The following is a 24,000-nucleotide window of genomic DNA, read 5'->3' as shown; positions in this document are numbered from 1 at the left end:
CAGGGGAGGGGGGTCTGGTTGGTGGTGACTCTCATGCTGGGGGGACATACGGAAAACAGACATCAGTGTCATCATGCGTTCACTGTGCAACATGGCTAGCTACAAAAGAAGGTTTGTGTCACGCTGGAAAACACAAGCTATTATACTGACAGTTATAATACTTCACTTAATTAATACATATTTACTGACAGTTGTAATAGTTCACTTAATTAATACATAAGCTATCATATATACTGGCAGTTATAATAGTTCAGTTAACCAATACATAAGCTATTATACTGACAGTTATAATAGTTCAGTTAACCAATACATAAGCTATTATACTGGCAGTTATAATAGTTCAGTTAACCAATACATAAGCTATTATACTGGCAGTTGTAATAGTTCAGTTAATGAATACATAAGCTAATACACTGACAGTTGTAATAGTTCGCTTAATGAATACATAAGCTATTACACTGACAGTTGTAATAGTTCACTTAATTAATACATAGTTATTTACTGGCAGTTATAATAGTTCACTTAATTAATACATAAGCTATCATATATACTGGCAGTTGTAATAGTTCAGTTAACCAATACATAAGCTATTAATCTGGCAGTTGTAACAGTCCGCTTAACCATTGCGGTTACATTATATACGAAGAGAAACAATTGTCCTTGATTTGGTTGCTAGCCTTTGTGCAATTACTGGGTACTTATTTCTTGTCACCTTAAAACATCAGCTTAGCAAAATGCAGTACACCAGAGCACAGCATATCACAACTCAAGAAAATGGATTTGGAAAGTTATATTTCTTCCAACCAGAAAAAAAACATAATCATATAGTTAGGATCTGCGGATATTTTTTCTGTGTTTGTTTTTTCCATTTCAGTAAGTGGTAGATTCACTCTGAACTTTTTTCTTTCTTTTTAAAGTGAACTGGAAGTGTAGCCAAGCAGTACCTGTGAGGACAACCTCTGATGAACGGACTCTTTCCCCAGAGAAACCTTGTCACCGCCGGAAGTGACGTGGCTGGTGTCGTGGTCCGCACACGCTGTCTCCCCCCCTCCACCCTGTGCCTCCTCCTGCCTCCTGGCTCCGTGAGAGGGGTGAGCCACCCCGGGTGACTGCGCCAGCTTGTCCCCCGGCAGGGAGGCCACCAGCGGCTCGCTCTGACAGCGGTACATGGAGAAGTGGTGATGCTGCGTTCTCTGGGCGTCCTGCCGACTCTCCCGCTTTCTCAGTCGGCTGCTGAGCTGGCTGATGATCTCGTTGATCTGGGAGCCAGGGCGGCCGGCCGGGCTGAGGTCTCCCTGACTGTGCATCTTCCGCAGGGAGGGAGCCTGGGGGTCGTCCTTCTTCACTCTCAGCAGTCTCTGCAGCTCGCCTCGGTGTGTGGACGTGGTCTGGGGAGCTCCCATGGCGGATGAGCTGGAGGGAGAGGACTCGCATCTTTCGTGCCCCGCCTCTTGGATTCTGCCGGCATCGTCTGGCGTGGATTGAGACCGCTGGTGACTGTAGTGCGAAGGAATGGAATCTGATTCTGATGCTCCAGACCCAGCGCTGATTGACCCGGGTGACACTGAACGGTCTCCGTCATGATCAGCTGAGCGTGTCTCCCTTTCGTTGGGTGCAGGACTCACCTGTTCCAACTCCTGCCTCACACTTCCCGGAGAGTCGTTGTCAGAGGAGTGTCGTGTTCTGCAGCTTCTTCGTCTTCCGGGGACTGACAGCACCAGACTCTTCACACACGTTCCCCAGGTCCTCCCCCACGGCGTTTCTGGCCGTGCACGACGCGAGTCTCTGAGGACACATCTCGGGTCTCCGCCGCTGGGGAATACTGTCCAGAAGCAGCAGACGTCGAGCCTTGCACAGACTGCCACGGCTTTGCCTCCACCTTCCCCTTGTCAACAGGTTCCACAGGTCTGCCTTCAGCACGATACCGGCACCTCGAGGAGCGGAGGGCGTGCGGAGACTTGACGTCACGGTCCTGGTCACCGAGGAGGAAGTCGTCAAAGGAGGACCCCAGGTCGTAGTCACTGGACACCTCCAGAAGACGGCGAGGGTCGGTGGCGGCGTCGTTAAGAGTGTCGTCGCTGGTGAAGCTGAAGACGTCGGACAGCACGCTGGCCTGCGCGCTGTGGGAGGAGCGGGGGGGACCTTGCGGTTGGCCCTGGCCCCCGGCGTGGGAGGGGGAGTACAGGCTGGGGTGGCCGCTGTCTGGGGAGGAGGCTAGGGAGGGAGCCGCGCAGCGAACCTCCATCTCCACCTCCTTGGATCTCTTCGCAAGGTCAAGGTCATGCGGGGAGCAGCGCATCCAGGGGGGCGGGGGGAGGCATCATGCAACACGCAACACATGCAGCATGCAAGACAGGGAGTGGGAAGATAGGGTGGGGGGTAACAGACCAGAGACAGACCGACAGATAGACCGATAGACGGGCAGACAGAGACAAGATAGACAGACAGACAGGCACAGACACAAGAGACAGACAGAGAGAGAGAGAGAGAGAGAGAGAGAGAGAGAGAGAGAGAGAGAGAGAGAGAGAGAGAGAAATAACGACTGACAGAAAGCACTCAATACACACCGAAGTTAGGAACCACCACCAACACCAAACAACAGCCACACCCACCAAGAACATAAAAATTTTTAAAAAAAAAACAGAACAAGAAAAAGGACAGAAATCGAAACACGTGGGCAAAGTCCAGTCAGAAACCACACACGGCACCACCAACCACTTAACGTGAAGACAGAAGCATGCCCACACCAGGAAATGATTCCAAGTGATGTTGAGCAGAACAAACATGCAGCCCAGTGGAATCAAACAAAAGGAAATAACGTACACATTCATGCAGCCACAAGAGCGCAAGGGAAATGGCCCCTGTGTAAAATATTCACCATGCTCACTCTGTTGGCGAAAAGAAAAACATGCAGGACCAAGGACTGAGAGAGAGAGGGGGGGGGGAGGAGAGAGAGAGAGAGATGCGGAGAGAAAGAGAGGGGAGAGAGAGGAAGAGACGCGGTGACAGAGACTGAGAGATATGAGAAAGAGATGTGGAAAGATGGGGGAGAGAGAGAGATGCGGGGACAGAGACAGAGAGATGTGAGAGAGATATCAGTGACTCCAAATTTCAGAAAACATTCATTTTTTTTTTTAATTATTTGCAATATGTTCAAGATTTTGATGTGATGTCATTTTTTTCCTTAATGTCATATCGTCCCTGAGTCACTATGTGCATGTAAATGAAATTGTGTACGAAAAAGGGCGGAAATTCTGAAAATAAAACCCCCACTTAATTAAACCCCCCAACAAAGAAAGAAGCAAACAAGCAGTACACCGGAGAAAACTCACCTTTCTCTTTCTCTCCTCCTCCTCCGCCCTCTTGCGTTCTTCCTCTTTCCGGCGCTGCTCCTCCTGCTGCTGTTTCCTCATCTCCTCCTGCCTCCTCCGCTCCTCCTCCTCTTCCTCCTCCCGGCGTCTGCGCTCTGCCTCCTCCGCTTCCCGGGCGGCGGAATCGTCTTCCTCTGCAGCAGCTGGCGCCGGCTCGGCAGGCTCCTGTCCAAGGGACAAAATTCATCACTTCCGGCTCTGAGTGGGTACACGCAGCATCTATTTTTAGCACAACTTTTTATCTTTTCATTTATATATATATATATATATATATATATATATATATATATATATATATATATATATATACACACATTTTTTATAAAATAATTAGACGACCACCGTTTTCGATAATTTTGCACTGGGTGTTTACAAACCGAAACCATTTTGTCCTTCACACAATGTTTTGGTTAATGTGCATGTTCATGTAAATTCCTTGCAGAGAAAGAAAACAAAAAAAACTCTCAAACTCTATAGCATCATATATGAACTGAAATGAAGCAAAACGTAAAGCGAACAAAACTTTTAAGATAAACTTAGGAATGGTTCAATACAAAGCCAACAGAATTATCAAACAAAAACGCCAGCAAATCTATAATAATAAAAATAAGAAGTTAAACAAAGGAATTACAAATACACACTGGCATGAAAAGAAAACAAATTATTTGTCCTTACTAACGCCAACATGTCTGACAAATCATTAAAAGGAAAAAAATAATAATAAGGAAGGTGCGGCCGCGTTCCATTTAAAGAATAAACATGCAATAACATGACATTAAACTGAAAAAGAAAATGCATGACTAAACTAAGAAAAACAAAGGAACAAACAAAAGAACGCAAAATGACTAACAAGACTAATGCGCTCCGTCAAGCACTAAAAAGAAGCATGGGGTGACAACAAAAAGAAGGAAAAAAACAAAAAAACTGAGAAAACAACAAAAACCAACAACGCTAGGATAACGTGAAAACGATACAACGAGGCCCTGTTTCTGTCATCCATGAATTTTCTCTAATGTTGAAGATTCCTTTTGAAAATCAGTCACTGTTCAAATAACTTGTCAGCAGCAAAATCGTCGTCCATTGTCGGAGAGAGAAAATATCGACTGTATCTGTCAAGAATAGAACGAAGACCTCCAAATGAAAACAAAAGAGAAATTTGTGTTCGCTCCAGTAATCAGTTTAGAGGTTTCACAGCTCGATGTACGACTCCGCAAGGTTCATTTTAATGTTTATTTATTTATCCCGGTGGGTTTGATGCATTAGTAGAAATGACAAGGTAAGGGGCCAGGAACCAGTTGCATTGCTCGGACGGAAGAGCCTAGTATGGTCGTAACCCGCTACTAACTGTGTGTTGTATGGAACTGACCAATGGCGTAGTCCGGTCAACGTAGGCATTTACTCACGTGTAACTGTCAAAACGTTAGAACCAAGCAATGCAAATGGCACCAGGGTCCTAAATATGATAGAATTCAGAATCTCTTGAAACAGGTGGCACAGAAAGGTACGACATCCGTGGTAATTCCCTCCGCTGGGTTCTCTCGGACACTCCTGTCAGTCTGAAGGGGTTTAGTCAGAACAAACACTAACCATCTGTCGAGGGAAATGTTCATGCTATCACACCACTCAAACTCTACGTGTTAACACTGCGAATGAACACACACACACACACACACACACACACACACACACACACACCATTACACACACACACACACACACACACACACACCACACTACACACACACACACACACACACACACACACACACACAACACAACACAACACACACACTCCATGCAGACAACTACACCGACTCTGCAAACTAATAACGGGTGCCTAACAGGAGCTCATCGAACACCTGACGATCAACACGAGAACACAGACGATCAAACTATCATGGAGAGAAGAAAAAACAACAACAAAACATACAGCTGAACAGTTCAGTTCTGGTACATGTCATCTAACACACTGTGTGTCACTCCACACGAAGACTCATCTGACATGTGTAGTTTTGAATCTCGTCAGCTACACAAGTGCACGGCAACATTACTGATTATCCACCATCTAGCACTATCAACCCCATGCTACTGTCACGTGACGACAAGATGGCGGCGCCAAGGGCGACAACAAACCTCAGCCTTTTCTTCAGCCGCGGGGGTCGGTGCAGCGGGCTCCTGGAGAATTAAAGATCAGTTAACTCTGTTAGTACCGCTAGTCCCTTCTCTCCCTTGTTTCTCTCCCTTCTGCTCTTTCTCTTGCTGGGCTTTTCGTGGTTAGTTGAATCATGAGCAAGCACCAGGACAGCTCAAAAGAAATTACTGATACCGTAACACCAAACAAAATAAGAAATCAATTCAAACCAACTACCCAAAATCAAAACATTTCAGAGCAAAATTGAAAACATGTCAACAAAGAGTGTTAGATGAAAAAGAAAACAGTAAGAGAGAGACAGACAGAGAGAGAGAGAGAGAGAGAGAGAGAGAGAGAGAGAGAGCAAAAGTTTCTATTTTATATGTTTATACTTAACCCTTTTATAGCATAAAATGAACTGATACAGATACACATCATATCACATACTGAAAAATGTTTATTCTTGTCTCTTATCTGCATATTACATCGCCCAATAGGAAAAGAACATAAAGTCTGAGCAAGAAAGCCCACCTTCTTAGTAATCTTGTTCTAAACTTCTAAATCACAAACACAAAGAGATCGCTCTATATTAATCATCATACACATAAATTATATAATACCATGTTGTAACCATCATTAAACCAGTTTATGAAAGTTCTGATTCTGCACTTAACATATGTTCTTAAATTTCTAACAAGCATGCAGATCAACACATTTCTGTCATTTATGTCCAAATAACTGGCGATTAATGATGTATCATCTCGAGTCAGAGAAAACTGCAATAATAATCCATAATGAAACAGATTCACAGAAGTAGCTAAACAGCATGAAAAGCAGTAGCTACAAAACAGAGCAAAATGTGTATAAAATATTGAACAAGTCATGGTAAACTGATATCAGACTATAAGTCATCTGCCAACACCAAGAAGAAGAACACACTGCTAAACGTGTATTGGATGTGGGAAGATACTGGGTTAGGAAGAGAGGGAATTCTGTTGTGCCGCATTTGCATCATACAAATTGTCAAGTCACAATGTGAAACACTTAGATAACACATGGCATAGATAGAAACGTTTGGAGATTTGAAGAGCATGTGGGGAAAATCACCAGTTAAGATCATGGATTCTTTTTATATATTTTTAGTATGTTTCTTTAAAAAAAAATTTTTTTTGATAGTTTGTCGGTTCTGCAACGTGTAAAATCTGAACAAATGTCAGCAAATGGGGTTGGTTTTATTTTATTTTATTTTTTTATTTTTTTTTTTTTAATGAATATAGGTATACAGTGCACAAACTGGAATAAACAAAATGTTTACATACTGTTGAAACACAAGAACAGATAACAGAATAATGTAGATTTTTATTCTAAAAAAAAAGGTCACTGTTGAAAATTTGCAGTGAACCTTGTTAGACGCTTGCTACATCAAACTTTTGTGCAAAGTGGGAATTGGAAAATGGGAATTCTTGGGAACTGTTGTCGATCACATGAACGCTGAAGACATACATCTTAAAACAAGGAAAATATAGTTTAAAAGATCTTTGGGGGAATACGTCTACAAAAGTCATAATTCTATGGAGACGGGGAGGGGGGGGGAGTAGAGGGTGAGGAGGGACGATATTCACTCAAGGAGAAATGAAGAGAATTTGTAACACATTGTTCACAGCAATGGAACAATATCAAAAGAAACAGAGACAGTACCAGACTACGATCATTTTGTGAAGTGAAATGGTGAGAAACATCGTTATAACTGTCCGCCCAAGCACAGAGGATGAGAGTATGACAAACTTCACAAGAGTTCCTTATGGGCCATGCACCTTTTCGGAGCCAGTGGGGAGAGTGTAGACAGAACGGAAGAGTGTTCAATCCGCGATGCCCCAGTATTATTAGATCAGTTTTCTTTCCACCTGTTATTAATGTTTGTCATACTTTCAACCACTAAATATGTTAATATACACTTGAATACATAACCGTCATTTGACAGTTCTTAAGATGTTAGTATGAATATAAAAAATATACAACAGTTATTCAGCTTTACAAAAGTAGGCGTGATTTTATTTAACATATTTTGATCAACGAAGACGTTAGTGTGTACAACAACTTACAGCAGTTATTCAGTATTATAAAACAATATCGCTTCGACCAGCTCAGATGTCAGTGCGCACAAAGTATACAACAGTTATCCAGCAATACAAAACTGACGATATTGTTATTACATGACCAGACCAATAAATATGCGTATTCATGAAAAGGGCCATGATCAACAAAAACCCTTTCTCGAACGAAAGAAAGGGTTTCATGGTGTAAAACAGACATCATTAAAGTTGTGATGTTCTTTGTTTGAAGAATACCATTTCTGGGGAAAGAAAGGGGCGAGAGTGGGGAGGAGGGGGGAGGAGTGGGGGTAGAGGAAGAGAGAGAGAGGGAGAGAGAGAGGTTGGGGTGAGAAGAGATGTTCGGGGGTGTGGTTTGCTAGGGTTAGAAACAGCAGCTCAGCACAAGCCGCGTTCACCGGGCAGAGCTTGCACATGGAGAGACTGAGTATACATGGTACAAGGCACACGGGTGCAGAGATACGACCAATCATCATACACCAACTAGTTATTCATGGGACAGGGCACGGGGCTGGGTATACATGTTCTGTACCTCATCTCCACCTCTCCGCCGACGAGAACGAACGCTGGTGGTTTCCTGAAAAAGCATCGTGCATGGCACACCGGATGAGCATGGCGAATGGCACACAACGTGAGTATGAGCATGGCGAATGGCACACAACGTGAGTATGAGCATGGCGAATGGCACACAACGTGAGTATGAGCATGGCGAATGGCACACAACGTGAGTATGAGCATGGCGGATGGCACACAGTGAAGGTACGAACATGTTCTGATCGCCAGTGAACTGCATATTTCCTATCACCAGGAAGTGAGCTTGAGATCACTCCATCGTTAATTTTGTTACCCCCCTTATTCGTTATCTACCTGGTCTTCCCATCTTTGAAACCGGATCTGATACAATGTACCTGAGTTACTGCTTGCTGAAGCTGGTACCTCTAGGCAGCCCATACATAAAGTATGAACATATCTTATGCCTTCAAACAGATCTGATAAAACAAACATTCAATGCGTGTTAATCGTGTGGTAAACGTTTGCCTTTTTTCTTTTTCTTTTTTTTAACAGACACATCACACAGATGGGTAACCTGAATCAAACTTTTCGACAATCTATAATTTACAAGAGCTGTCCTCGGGTGAGTTCAGATGTTGACCTGTGCTACTGCTACGAAATTCAGAACTTACGAACTTGACGTCTGACATTAAAAAAAAATGTACATAAAATACCCCGCAAGGCACCCCACTCCAACCCCACCCTTCTCCGTTTTTTGATACATATAAACAGCAACACAGCAAAGTGGATATTAGCACACATCACTGCAAACACTCAGATAAAAAGAAGAAAAAAAATCACATGACAATATTAATTGGAGTGGTCCCGCCCCCTTCCTTAATCTTTTCCCTCTCCCTTGAAACCAATTAAAATTAATAAAATGCATAATTATCAGGGTGAATCACAGCAAACACAATTTAAAACCACTGCACATGATTGTTAAACAATGATATATACACACCCCGCTCCTCCCCACCCCAACCTCTCAAGGGACTCCACCTTATCTTTTTTTTTCTATTTGGAGTTAAGTGAACCACACACACCACTTCAAACACTCGTAAAATAATGAAATCAAATGTTACTTTCCCAGCTGCACTTCATTGAAATAACATCAAGCAACAATATATATATATATATATATATATATATATATATATATATATATATATATATATGAACACACTGCAAACGCTCAGTTACTCTATCGAGTGCATGTAAATGGAATCAAGGTAAATGCTTCTCTGCTTATGAACTCAAAACAGGAATGCAATTTTCTGATGTCAGAAAAAAAAAGTCCGAGCAAATCGAAATGTCAAAGCATATAACTGACCTATTTCATCTTCTGCATTTTTGAACTGTGGTGTACCCACTTTTGTCATGTTACTGATGTTAGTCAAGATTTATATCCTATAATCATTGACGAGCAGTCGAAGCATGTTTTGCAGTGGGTTCTTTTGATGTCCCAGTTAATTATTCGTGTGGGTGCTTGAAATTGAATGATTCCCTCAAAGTAGATGTTATTACATCTGGACCGCAATACTGTCAAACTTTAATGGATATTTTAGGCAGCTTTTCCCTTTTTCTGTCCTCTTTACCTTTCTCTAGAAACAATCGATGTTATAAGCATAACACATTAAAAGTTGATTCTGTTGTTGTTGGTTGCTTTTTGTTGTTGTTGTTTGTTTCTTTATCGAGAAATCACGAAGAAATGAAATTTTCTCTGGACATCAACCGATCTTATGCAATGCGTGTGAAAATAGTCAACCTAGGTGACATGTGAATTTCTTTTTTAGGCTATTCCAAATATTAACATAAGTGGATAATAATCACGCGTTCAAAATAAAATGAAATAAACTAAAACCAATCACCACGTCAAACGTAACACAAGGGAGAAAACTGCATTCATTAGTCAAAATCAGGTGGTTCCCCTTCCCCCAGTGAAACAACGCCAGCACACACAGCAGCAGACGACAAAAAGCAATGACTACCTCTGCTGCTTCGTCGTCTCCGCCTCTGTTGCGGCGACTTCTGCGGGAGGAAGTATCTTCTGCCGGTGCGTCGTCGCCGCCACCCCTGGAGAAATACCCACAGGTAAGATAAACACATCACTCCCGATTCTCTCACCTGTAAACATTCTGTGAAGTTCGCGTTGCCTGTTAGAACGTAAGTGTGCAGGGAAATTGACACCCCGAACGTTGCCAGTGAGCTAAAGTTGGGCGAAATCCTATTTTAGCATCCTAAATTCAGAGACCCATTTCAACGGCAGTTTTCGTGCACAGATAAAACGATATTACTAAAAGTAGATGTTGTAAACCATTTTCAGGTTTTTTGTACTCTATTTTGAGGCTTATTTTACTCAATTTTTCATGCGGATTCAGTCGCTAACCTAACGTGCCGCCACCTTGCAAGTCCGAAATATCGTCTGCAATTACTCAGTCATTCAGTTTGTGCCAATCAGAGCCGTTCTTTCCGTATTTGGCCCTGCAAATCATGCAAAGGGAAAAAAAGAAAGTCGATTCGAATTTATGATGCGCTGGGGTCATTTTGTGATGCATTGTGCCAATTTTTTTTTATTAGAAGGGTCGATTACATACATCATTTCTCATAAGAATGCTATACAAAACGCACGAAAATGTTCGTTTCAATAGGTCCCAGAATTTAGAATGCTAAAACCATTGTAAGTGGCACTGCAATTAAGCAAACTATAATCACAACTCTAACAAGTACTAAATCTCAGTGTGCACACACACTAACTGCAATCAAACCAAACCAACTGCGAAACAAGAAAGCTCAAATCTGTTTTTTAAAAGCGATGAAACAGTCTATTAAAAGTCACCAGCCGTTGCACACGCTGAATCTATGAGGCCTGGTCAAAATAAAAGAAGCCAGCACAGCAGACTAAGATCAGAATCTACTTCGTAAATGAAATACTACATTCTGAAGACCATGTATTCCTATACTCTATGCTGTCACAGTACCACGAGGGTGTTGATTCTCTTGTGAGATTCAAGCCAACCCCAAGGGCTCTTTCAAAACTACATCATACTCAAGTTCATACTGAAGTGCGAATTAATGTTGTTAAACCAAACAGGCAACAGTGAAAAAAAAAAGAGAAAAAAAAAGAAAAAAAAAAGAAAGAAAAATGTTTCATCTTCCTTTTGTCGTTGTTTCTTCTTTCAATGTTATTTGTTTGTCTCTCCCACTGACCCACCCCCACCCCCTCCTCCCCCCAAAGTGTCTGCGCTGACTACAAATCTCCACTGTATGATTGTAATTGTCTCCCTTCGAAGCAACGGTCTCCCTTCTCATCCTTTGCAACTCTGTCAACTCCAAGATATTGCCTCCCTTCTAATCCATTGTAACTTAGCCCTCACTGTCTTGACTCTCAGTTTCTACCAAACAGTTATTGTTACTGAAGTGCTGGTTCACCTTTTGGTGGAATAAAAGGTAACTGTATTGCTTTTCCGACAGTTGTCTACGATACAGTGTGCTGTGTCATGAGAGGATGAGTGGGGGTGAAGGGTGAGGAGGAGGAGTTTGTGTGTGTGTGTATTGGCTCGCGTTTTTGCGTGTGTGAGACCTAATACGTAGGTACCAGCGTGTTTAACAAATCATGGTTTTTTGTTTGTGTGTTTGTTTGTTTGTTTTAACTCTTCTTTGCATTCCCATAATTTCAAAAAACAGGCTCCACTCCTAGGATTCGAACTCCATCCCGCTGAATACAGTCTACCTCAGTCTGGCCTCTCTGCGCTCCCGGCGTCTCCGTTCAAGGTCATCCTCGCCACCGTTGACAGTAGCCGCTCTATATTGCACGTGCAGCACAGCACAGCACAGCACAGCACGGCACAGCACACGGGATGGAAAGGGAGGGAAGGCACACGTGGGGATCGAAAACACGGCAAGGTGAAAAGGTAAGAACTAAAATTCGATGGCAAAAACAAATAGGAAAACAAGACAAAGTGCACACTAAGTCTACAGAAATCGTTTCTTTTTTTTTTTTTTTCTTTTTTTTTACTACTACTTCTTTGTTTTAGAACGTGTGTGTTTTGCTGTTATATAATTCAGCGATGATGCAGACCAGGGAAATGAAAAATAAAATTGGGGGCGAGGGAGAAAGGATGAATAGGAGACAGGGAGAAGATGAAAAAACAGGGAGAGGTATGGTGAGTTGTGAAGGGAGACGATGAGTATATGAGTTGTCTTTTTCCTCTGTTATTTGTTCGATCCATTACTTGCTTGGTTAAATCCTCTATCTAACGTGCATTTTTATTAGTAAAAACAATAACAAAAACAAACACAAAAACAAAAACAGAAACACTATTAAACAAAGAAAGATATATTCTGACAGAAGAGAGACAGACAGAGAGAACCCTTTGCCCACTGATTTATTAATGTGAACTTTTTGAAAAAAAATTCTTGCAGAACCAAACGTCAGTTATAGTGATTTAATTTATCTTAACTTTGTATTTAAAAGTTTTGTATGAGTAGATTATAAATAACCAACAACAAAATGGTTTAAATGGTTATAGGAATACAGAAATATGTAAGAACCGATCCACATTATCGTATGTTTAGCGTAAGAAAAGCCAGTATATTGGTTATTCAAATTTTCCTACATTTGTATTTAATCTTTGCATGAGTGTACTCCTGCGTGTATGGGTTCTTTTTAAGGTAAGTTACAATATGTTTATTCATTGCAAGGTTAGTATTTTAAGCAATGGCAAGCAAACACGGGTTATTTCGAAAAGTCCCCGGCATGCTAACACCCGTGCCCCCGTCCCTCTCTGCATTTATTGTTTGTTTTATTTGCTGAAACAATCAACAATTGGAAAGAAAGGAATAATATGGCCGTGTGTGTGAGCGTGCGTGCGTGCGTACGTGTGTGTGTGTGTGTGTGTGTTGTGTCTGTCTGTCTCTGTGTGTGAGAGAGATAAACAAAGAGGGAGCGGGAAGCACAGAAACTAGATGGACAGTAATCAGCCATCGTACAAAATGAAAAAAAAAAAGTCAAAGTACCCCAGCATAAATAAATCACCTTCCTCAAAACTACCATCGTACAAGAATGTGTATCTGGAGGACCGGGAGGGGTGGGAGCGCTGGGGAAGGTGATGGTGCTCTAAATCCGTCCACGGAAGTTGTTACCCAGACAGAAGCTTGCGATAAAAATAAACGCCAAACTCGCCAACAACTTGGCAACCTGCACAGTGCGTTGTCATCACCAGTGTCTGTGTCTGGCTTTCTTTCGAAGAAACAGTTTCTGCATCAGACATGGAAGAGCCACCACTCTGCCGAACATTCCGCTATAAAATAACAGCAGTGACGACCATTAGGGTCGACGTGACGCGGAAGCGAAGACATTAATAATTATATCATCTGGACAAGGCTTTATCTCTTGCCTGTCAAGCAGTTCCACTTATCTTTTAAAGACAATTTATCTTACTCAGTCCTTGAAAGACAATTCTTTATATCCTATTTTTGGAGAATACTTTATCATCCCCTGTCTTTGGCTAATTCATCATATCATATATGAGACAATTCACCGAGTGTTGTCTTTAAAGTGTAACCAAGCGCTCTGCTTGCTTCAAAAACTGCTTCACACATCAGCTATAGCAGACGCTGTTTCTGTCACAAAAGGATAGCTCACCACATACTTTCTGTGGTGTACACGCTTTGTGTAACTGACGAGAGTGGGACATGAGGTCCAACAATTTATGAGTCGGTTAGATACAAAACAATACGAAGCAATACCGTACAAAGAGTAAGGTATAATACACTGCGATACAGTACATTATCACGCAATAAAAGTCAGAATGCTAATGAATATAACTCAACATAAACACAACACGATACAATACAATAGTGTATACAGCAGAGAACAACATAGGCAATAGCGTAGTACGTTATTGTGCAATACAACATTGTATTAAAAATTAATACCTATTAACCAGTTCTCGACATGCATCGTTATTTTTCTTGTGTAAATGTATACTTGTCCATCAGACTCAAGACAGAAGCAGTGATTGTACAGTAAGTGTCAGGCTCACACACCTAGGAAAAAGAAAGAAAAGAAATCAGCCAAAAATGTCAGGAATAGGTTTCGTTAGCACATGCAGAGATGACCGTGTTCTGAATGAACGTCACGTAATTTGCCATCTATTCTCGTATCCCTAAACTAATAGGTCTGCCTCCAGCTGTTCTCTTTTATTTTTTCTTTCTTTCTTTCTTTCTTTTTTTTCTTTTCTTGCTATTCTGTTTCCCACTTCATTCCTTCTGTTATCATTTACCCCCCCCCCCCTCTCTCTCTCTCTCTCTCTCTCTATCTATCTCTCTCTCTCTCCTTCTCTTTCTTTCACCTCATTTTTCTTCTATGTAACACAAACGCGCGCGCGCGCGCGCGCGCGTGTGTGTGTGTGTGAATTCAGAAGCTTAAATCTTGTAAAACAGTTAGGCATGCAGCAACTCCGTGAGTGTATTTTCTTGTATATTTACGATGAAAGTGCATCATTATTGTAAAAACGCATGTCTGTACAAAGGAGAAGATACAAACAGAAGAGATGAGAGAAGAAAAAACATCAGTGCATGCCATGCATTCTGAAACATGCTTTAAATATTCGTCCTGACAGGATATCCAGTACAAGTAATTTCGGTTTATAACAACCACCACGAAACTACAACATAACCCGCGACCTTTCTGACGTGCAGAAAAGTATATAATTATGTACACTGAGTAGAGTATCATATCATATATATGACAGTATTGATCAAAAGAGTATTAATCAAAACAATATTCAGATACAAGCGTACTTACCTTATTTACATAGCATCGTATACATGACAACATTAATTGAAAACAACACCGACATTTGTGCATGTTCACACATTCATATTTTAAATCATTATCGATGGCATCATAACAACTGCAACATTTTGACCTTTACAAAATTTGACCAGTTTTCGATATGTGTGTTTACGCATTCATACAGGCAAAGTTGAGGCTGCATTGCTAATTGTGTTTTACATTTTGCCACACTTCACCCAGAATGTCAAATCTATGCCCCCCTCCCTCCCCCCGGCCCCCCGGATCCCCCCCCCCCCAAAAAAAACAACAACAAAAAACAAAACAAAACAAACAACAACAACAAAACAACAAGAACAACAACAACAAAAAAGCAAAAAACCTACGACGTCAATATACGAAAAGTACGGCACTTCATCTGTCGTTTTATGGCATTAAAAGATTTTCATTGATCATACAAATGTACACAAACAGCATGACACTTCGTCTGTCACTTTTGGCATTAAAAAGCTTTCATACACCATTCAAATATACATGAACAGTATCGCACTTCATCTGTCACTTTTTAGTTTTAGCATCAGAAAGTTACCATGTATCTTCAGATGAACACAAAAACTTTGGTATTCCATTTGTCACTTTTGGCACTACAGGATTGCCATGCATCATTCAAACGATCACTCACTCTTCCTCAGCAGCGCGTCTGCGGCGCCTAGCCTCGCGTCTTTCTTCTAGGGAACTCATGGCTGGTCAAACTGGTGGTCTCGGTCGAAAAGGCTGAAACATACAGAACAACTATCGTGTCAAAAAGCTGCGCATGACTGGAAAAACGTTTATTTCTGGTCGCAAAAGCTTTAACAGAGGACGACAGCATACTCAGTGTTTTAACAAGTTGTTCATAATTATGCCTATAACAAATATAGAAACACACTAGTCTCTGCACTAACCGATACATAATCAATACAGAATGCAAAGCATACATGTCAAAAGGCAGCTTTTGACAAGTTCAACAACTGGCACGTGACAAAAAGGCTGAAACGTACAAAATCATACCTACACTACACATTCAGAACAGGAAACGTTTCCGAAGGTTGTTGATGCGTGGGCAAATGAGAAGCAAATGAGGTTAAATGAGTGGTCAAGTTAGGTTAAATGTGAGGTAAGAAGGGAGGGTTAAGTGAATGGCAGATGGAGTTAAGTGAGTGGTCTATGTCAGAGAGGCTGAAATTCCAAGCTATCAAAATGCCGCCCAGGTAAATCAAACGATTCGCCAACTGAGAGGATTGTCAGATGATTATGGAACAAGTCTAAACGCGTCCAAATCTGGTTGACGAAAGAACTGTTAAACAACTAATTCGTTTAAAAAAACCTGAACATTTTAAAGAGCTCACAGCCAGATTTATTTCATCAATGTGACCAATTTTTATTTTCTATATATGCTGAAACGAAATGCGATTGCACACACACACACAACCACACACACACACACACACACACACACACACACTAAACCCAGATCAGTGACCTGAACACCAAAGTCAGCAGAACAGGTGTGTACGGCACTGGTTTTGAACCCAGGCACTCAGTGTAACTCACAGTCCACTCTGGCGCACCAACACGTAAACCATATCTTGATCTTTGGATCATCTTACCCAATCCTTCCCCAGGGAACCCACGAGGGAAGAGAAAGAGGCCGACCAAGAAACACCTGGCGGAGAGACCTCCAGACGCACACCGTGAAAAAGATGGGCCTACCTAGAGTCAGACAGAGGCAAAGACACAGGGTAGGGGACTGTGGAGGTCTCTTGGCGTGGTGAAAGGCCTACGTAATGAAGTGAGTACCTTTGGGGATTCTTCCACCCCCGGTTCGGTTCTTCCCTCTCTCGTTTAAACTTCAATGTTTCTCTCTCTCTCTCTCTCTCTCTCTCTCTCTCTGTGTGTGTGTGTGTGTGTGTGTGTGTGTGTGTGATATTTTCACTTCCTGTTCACGAACGGTCGGCTAGCGAGAAAGCAAAAGCTGCATTTTTCGTCACTGTATTTTCACACTGTTAATTGATTTGCGTCGAACTTTGAACACAACGAATTGAAAAAAACGACATTTTTAAAGGAAAAAGTAAGATGGTAGCATACATAGCGGGACATAAAGGAAATGCGATTAATCGATTCCATGCTGGGATGTCTTGGAGATGTATTTAACAACAATCCCCCGTTTCCACCCGGCATATTATGACCGGCAGACGGGGTTGCGACAGCTTTTCGTTAACGCAGTTGATATGGGCAAAGCGAAATTCTCTCTCTCTCTCTCTCTCTCTCTCTCTCTCTCTCTCTCTGTCTGTCTCACTCACACACACACACACACACACACACACACACACACACACACACACACACACACACCCTCCAATAACCTGAATAGGAAAACTATTGAAAAAGTCAATGATTGAATGAACGAATGGGTAAATAATAGAGAGCATTAAGTCAGTAAACAAACAAAGTGAAACGTATGGTCGAGCAATCAGACGGCTCTACTTCCGCTTACCTCACGATCAGAATTCAGTTCCAGCAAAGAATGAAACATGCGAAACCCCCGAAAACAGAGTATGGCTGCCTACAAGGCGGAGTAAAAACGGTCATACCCGTAAAAACCCACTCCTGTACACACGAGTGAACGTGGGAGTTGCAGCCCACGAGCGAAGAAGAAGAAGAAGAGAGACATGCAACATGTACCTTGGACACGAAAGGTTCGTGTTTCACGCCAGCACACAGCTGCCAAGCCACACACAACAACACTCTTGAGGACGGTATTTCGCTCGCCCACGGACGGCGAATGACTCAGATTCCAAATCCGCCACTATCAGGGAAGATGCCCATCGCAGACAGGGCCTGCAGAACATGTGCTGTCCAGGTATGCGGTCGGACTCTTTCGGCCGTAAAAGAAAAAGGGGGGTGGAGGTGAGTCGTTTCTATGGCAACCAAACCGAGGGAGGGGGGGGGGGGGAGAGAAGCCGTTGCTATGGGAACCAAACATATGCGCCGCATGCCTGACCCTTGTTCCCCCTCCCGCCCCTTCCCCCTCTCCCCTTACCCCCCCGCCCCTGCCCCCTGCAGAATGTTGCAGCATGCAAGAGGTCAGAATTGTTACAGTGCTGTTATCTGTAGCTCCCTTGGTTTCCCTTCTGATATTCCCCATCCCCCAACCCCCCAGCCAGCCCCCCATCTCCATTCTCCCCCCCACCCACCCCCTTTCTTTTGCCTTCCATACGGGCAGCGTATACAACAGACAAGGCAAAAACAAATTTCAACCTCAAACAGCCAACCAAAGTATTGAAAAAAGCTGACTGTCAACATCAGGTGTCTAACATAAGACACAAATATCAATAAGAACTGTCAAAAACAACATTCATGATGACAGTGTAGCTGTTTAGAGGTCCAGAAAAGACAACACGAGACGACAGACGCTTGTTTAACTCTCTCCATACGAACGGCGAAAGAGACGACGTTAATAGCGTTTCGCCCCAATAATCACCATCAAAATATTACCAGCGGAAGGCTCTTACACTGAAGAGGTGAATGTTGACAAAGAATACCACAATTCTGACGACGGAAGCTAAAGGTTGGGTCATTCAGACACCCACTGGACATCCGAGGGATCTGTGTAGAGGAGAAGAGAGGACTGGCCGTACTGAGTGAGTTAAAGCAGAACTGACGGTCACAATGTGCAGAGTTTTGTTTCTTAGTTCTGTTCATGTTGCCTCCAAAATCCTCCTGACAGTTGTGGGCAATATAGCCGACAGACAGGACTCCAGAACGTTCGTGTACAATCTGTTCTCCAGTTGTTCACCACAGTCGTGAAAAACGTCTGTACCAGTTCAGTCGTGACGTGCAAGCACGTGTGTCTGTTTAGGAACAGTGATTTCTCAGTTTAGCCTGGAGCAGTGTCCGTGTGTCGGGGGAGGAGGGGGGGTGTTCCATAATAGAAAGAAAGGAGGCAAGGGGGAGGAGGAAGAAAAAAAAGAAAGACGGACGGACAGAATAGAGGTGAGGTAAGGGTGGAGGGACAGGTCCAGCCAAAGTGTTTTCGTGTTTGTTCTTTCATTTTCCCTTGAGCCACTTGACAGATGTTGATGAAACACCACAAGCATATACATCTCTGCGAGACCTGTGAGCTCATGGCTTGCTGGGTGACACTGACTGCAGGTCAAGGCCGCAGTAACGATGACCTTTGGTTCGCTTCTGCCGATAGGTGAGACCGTCGCAAAGCTGATGACTTTCCATAATGACATTATTTTCTCTGGAAAAGGAAATGTTGGTGCATACTGGTCAGTGGCTCCTCTATCTCTCTATTTCTCTGTCCCTCTCTCTGTCTGTATGTCTGTCTCTTTGCCCCTCCCTTTCCCTCATTTACTTGCCCCTTTCTCCTTCAATACAGCCCCGATGATACAAACCTGATGATACAACCCTGACGCAACCTCCCCCCTCCCTCCTTCCCCGCCCTCTACCAACCAACCCCCACCCTTCTTCTTTCCTACCCCTCTCCAAGCCCATCAACTCCCCCTCTCTCCTCCATCATTCACTCCACTCCCCCAGTTCTCCCTACCCCTGTTGAAAACGTTGTGAACATTTTCACGGAGCTCTCTGGCACACAGCGATGCCAGACAGACTGACGTACAGCAAGCAGCCAGCCCAGTCTGGCCCGGCCCCAAGGCCCTCAACTCTGGCGGAATGGCTGTAATTGAACATTATCGGCCCACTGCGAGAAGCGGTGATAAGATGAAGCGGCGCGAGGCGTGCTGTGTGTGCATTACGCAAACCCAAGTTTGAAAACGTTGAACGCCCCCCCCCCCCCCACCTCCGCCCCCCGCGCCCCTCTCCCCCCCCCAAGCCCTAACGACAGCTGAGTGAGCGTTCCGCTGTCTGAAAGCGAAAAGGGCTGAAAAAGCTTACAGAAGGTTCTTTCTTTTCGTTACCACCCCCCACCCCCCAAAAAAACAACAAAAAAAACAACACCCAAAACACACACACACACACACACACACACAAAAAAAAAAAAAAAACCCACCAAAACGTAATGGGGTGTTGAGTGTGTTCTGACTTTGAAAAAAGGGCGACGATGAATGGAAAAGAAAGTTATTGTTCATGAATAAATACGCTGTTTTATGAGTGTTTTGCGTGGGTTTACCTTAGGCCTGGCTTCTAAAAAAAAAAAAAAAAAAGAAAAAAAAGAAATATTAATTTGAAATCTTATGTGTAACATCTGTTGTATTCGTTTTTTGGTGGTGTGTGTGTGTGTGTGTGTGTGTGTGTTGTTTTTCAAGAATCTGCAGACAAATTGATGAATTTTACAGAACACACAGTTTCTGTTTTCGTAACCTGCAGACAGATTTATGTTTTACAGATGACGCAGTTTGTGTTCCAGTAACCTTAAAAATTTAAACAGAGAGAAATGTTTTGATTTTAGCCACCTACTTCTCTTAATTACTGTAAGTTGCTTTTGAGAAAAAAAGGTACCTTTCCTTTCGAAAGATAAGGCAAACGCCATGTGATTAACTCACTAGCTGGTCAGATAACTAGTCAATCAACGGACTTACTAACCAATCAAAGAATTTACGAACCAGTTGTGGCTAAAAATAGTGTACTGTCAGAAGTAGACGGGAGACTGGCGTGTGTGTGTGTGTGTGTGTGTGTGTGTGTGTTTGAGAGAGAGAGAATACAGGATTAAATCACGTAGTCTCTATGTCCATTCCCTTAACTCTCTCCATACGAACGGCGAAAGAGACGACGTTAACAGCGTTTCACCCCAATTACCATCATCAAAATAGTGCAAGTGGAAGGCTCTTATACTGAAGAGGTGAATGTTGACAAAGAATACCACAATTCTGACGACGGAAGCTAAAGGTTGGGTCATTCAGACACCCACTGGACATCCGAGGGGTCTGTGCAGAGGAGAAGAGAGGACTGGCCGTACTGAGTGAGTTAACGTGTGTTGGCGTTTTGCGGCGCCACTGTATAAGCACTTTGTAAATGCTTGTGCTAATGAATGAAAGAACGGTGGTGGTGGTGGCGGTGATCTTGATGATGATGAAGACGACGATGAGGAGGATGGTAATGATGATAATTCTCAGCTGCTGCTGTTGCTGCTTTTGATGTTGATGATGATGATGATAATGATGATAACACGTGGAACTCTGAACTGAACGTCTTCTTCAGTCAGATTATCACTGCCATACATTATTCTAATTACCTGAACGCCGTGCCATCTGTGAAAATCAACACCATCGTTATCATCATCATCGTTATCTTCATTCCTGTTACGCACGAGGGTTGGGGAACACGGAGAGAGAGAGAGAGAGAGAGAGAGAGACAGAGAGAGAGCGATGATATTCTCATTGAGGTTGGTCCTGTTAGTAAGTTAATGACAAGCAACATGTTGAAAATGAGGACGACAGATAACATTCTATGATTAAATGTCGTTTTGAATAGTTTATTTCGGTAGACTGTTATTCTGTAGAGTTTTAAAACAAATTTGCCACCTCTCTCTCTCTCTCTCTCTCTCTCTCTCTCTCTCTCTCTCTCTCTCTCTCTCTCTCTCTCTCTCTCTCTCTAAAACTGCTTGTTAAAATGATGCCTCTTTTGATTTTAAAAACACCCTGAGATAACTTTTGCGGTTAATATGGTGTTAAGCCAACAACTATGTCTCTGTGTCCGTCTGTCTGTCTGTCTGTCTGTCTCTCTCTCTCTCTCTCTCTCGTCTAATGACAAAGTTTATTCCCGTTAACTCTTTTGAGTGACAGAGAAGCAACGGAAAATGAAAATATCGGGAGGTCGGATACAGAGGAAGAGCGAAAGTATTTTTAACAACGATCACCAGGACTGGCCAAGACCTTCCTGCAGGGAACAGTGCAGGGAGCAAGGAGAAGAGACAGGCAGAAGGAGATATAGGTGGACAACATCTCACAGTGGACAGGTAGGTCCGACCCTGAGAGAGACAGGCAGAAGGAGATATAGGTGGACAACATCTCAGAGTGGACAGGTAGGTCCGACCCTGAGAGAGACAGGCAGGAGATATAGGTGGACAACATTTCAGAGTGGACAGGTAGGTCCGACCCTGAGAGAGACAGGCAGGAGATATAGGTGGACAACATTTCAGAGTGGACAGGTAGGTCCGACCCTGAGAGAGACAGGCAGGAGATATAGGTGGACAACATCTCAGAGTGGACAGGTAGGTCTGACCCTGAGAGAGACAGGCAGAAGGAGATATAGGTGGACAATATCTCACAGTGGACAGGTAGGTCCGACCCTGAGAGAGACAGGCAGGAGATATAGGTGGACAACATCTCAGAGTGGACAGGTAGGTCCGACCCTGAGAGAGACAGGCAGGAGATATAGGTGGACAATATCTCACAGTGGACAGGTAGGTCCGACCCTGAGAGAGACAGGCAGGAGATATAGGTGGACAACATTTCAGAGTGGACAGGTAGGTCTGACCCTGAGAGAGACAGGCAGAAGGAGATATAGGTGGACAACATCTCACAGTGGACAGGTAGGTTCGACCCTGAGAGAGACAGGCAGAAGGAGATATAGGTGGACAATATCTCACAGTGGACAGGTAGGTCCGACCCTGAGAGAGACAGGCAGAAGGAGATATAGGTGGACAATATCTCACAGTGGACAGGTAGGTCTGACCCTGAGAGAGACAGGCAGAAGGAGATATAGGTGGACAACATCTCAGAGTGGACAGGTAGGTCTGACCCTGAGAGAGACAGGCAGAAGGAGATATAGGTGGACAGGTAGGTCTGACCCTGAGAGAGACAGGCAGAAGGAGATATAGGTGGACAGGTAGGTCTGACCCTGAGAGAGACAGGCAGAAGGAGATATAGGTGGACAACATCTCACAGTGGACAGGTAGGTCCGACCCTGAGAGAGACAGGCAGGAGATATAGGTGGACAACATTTCAGAGTGGACAGGTAGGTCCGACCCTGAGAGAGACAGGCAGAAGGAGATATAGGTGGACAACATTTCAGAGTGGACAGGTAGGTCTGACCCTGAGAGAGACAGTCGGATGGACAGACAACCGCAAGGGATGGAGGAGGCTGGTTGCCAAATGTGTGGTGCACCCACGGACTACGAGACTACGGGATAGATAGATAGATAGATAGATAGATTTTTAACAAGAAGAAGGAAAACAGATAGATAGACAGACATATTTTTAACAATAAGAAGGAAAATCCTGACCATCGTAGCGCAAAATCTAATGCAATCACCCGAACCAGAACAAACGTTACAGCGACAACTGAAATGGAAAATAAATGGTTAACAATGACAACAGTATTAAAAGAAACAAAGTAATAGTCAGTAATCAGCCAACCAGGTAGTCTTCCGAATACAACGACAGCTGAAATGGAAAATCAAAGTTTAACGATGGCAACAGCATTAATTGCAACAAAGTGATAGTAATCAGCCAGCCAAGTAGACCTCCTAACAAGTGAACAGGAAACAAAAACAGAACACCAAAAAAGCAAGGAGTTTCTCGTCGACGCTAACAGTGGAAGGGAAGCAACTCCAGCCTTCATACTTCCATCAGAGAGAACTGTGCGGATGAGTGAGAGAGGGAGAGATGGTGGGTGACAGAAATGGTAGGGTATGGAGGGGGTGGTGAGGAAGGGGGCTGGGGGTGGGGGTGAAAGTCGACGTTCGTCGAGCTGTGCTATCTATTCTTGTTACAGGCGGTTCTCCCAAAATAACTTTTCTCTGACTGCAGAGCAGAGATGGGGGAGAGAAAAAAAAACAACCATGAAGAAGCTCGTATTTTTTTCCCCTCTCCCCATAAACACAGGATATTCATTTATCAGAAAGTACCTCGTAGTCACTCTGTGTCTCTGTCTCTCTGTTTCTTTCTCTCTCTCTGTGTCTCTCTCTGTCTCTCTTTCTGTCTCTGTCTGTCTCCCTCCCTCTCCCTTTCTCTCCCTCCCTCTCTCTCTCTCTCTCTCTGTCTTTGTGCGTATTTCTTTTTAAGATCATCCGTGTCTGCGTACGAGTGAGTT

The 24,000-nt window shown here is 43.3% G+C and overlaps 1 protein-coding gene across 10 annotated transcripts in view; it reads right to left on the bottom strand.

The window, feature by feature from the left end:
• The window catches only part of LOC143286719 (uncharacterized), a 77,235-nt gene that overhangs the window by 23,410 nt on the left and 29,825 nt on the right, over positions 1 to 24,000 (bottom strand). The window contains exons 1-7 of one of the 10 annotated variants that reach the window (XM_076594415.1): positions 17,498 to 17,640; positions 15,644 to 15,735; positions 11,896 to 11,967; positions 10,154 to 10,238; positions 8,146 to 8,190; positions 5,505 to 5,546; positions 3,333 to 3,536 (exon numbers count right to left, since the gene is read on the bottom strand). In XM_076594415.1, coding sequence (XP_076450530.1) covers positions 3,333 to 3,536; positions 5,505 to 5,546; positions 8,146 to 8,190; positions 10,154 to 10,238; positions 11,896 to 11,967; positions 15,644 to 15,702 — 507 coding nt within the window. In that variant the 5' untranslated portion in view covers positions 15,703 to 15,735; positions 17,498 to 17,640. Of the gene's footprint in view, positions 1 to 3,332; positions 3,537 to 5,504; positions 5,547 to 8,145; positions 8,191 to 10,153; positions 10,239 to 11,895; positions 11,968 to 15,643; positions 15,736 to 17,497; positions 17,641 to 24,000 lie in introns of those variants that run through there. The other 9 variants (XM_076594414.1, XM_076594419.1, XM_076594416.1 and 6 more) reach the window with 9 other exon arrangements.

Source organism: Babylonia areolata, chromosome 10 (assembly GCF_041734735.1).
Source record: "Babylonia areolata isolate BAREFJ2019XMU chromosome 10, ASM4173473v1, whole genome shotgun sequence".
In the NCBI taxonomy this organism is placed as follows: domain Eukaryota; kingdom Metazoa; phylum Mollusca; class Gastropoda; order Neogastropoda; family Buccinidae; genus Babylonia; species Babylonia areolata.
This window is presented reverse-complemented; position numbering and strand designations above follow the sequence as displayed.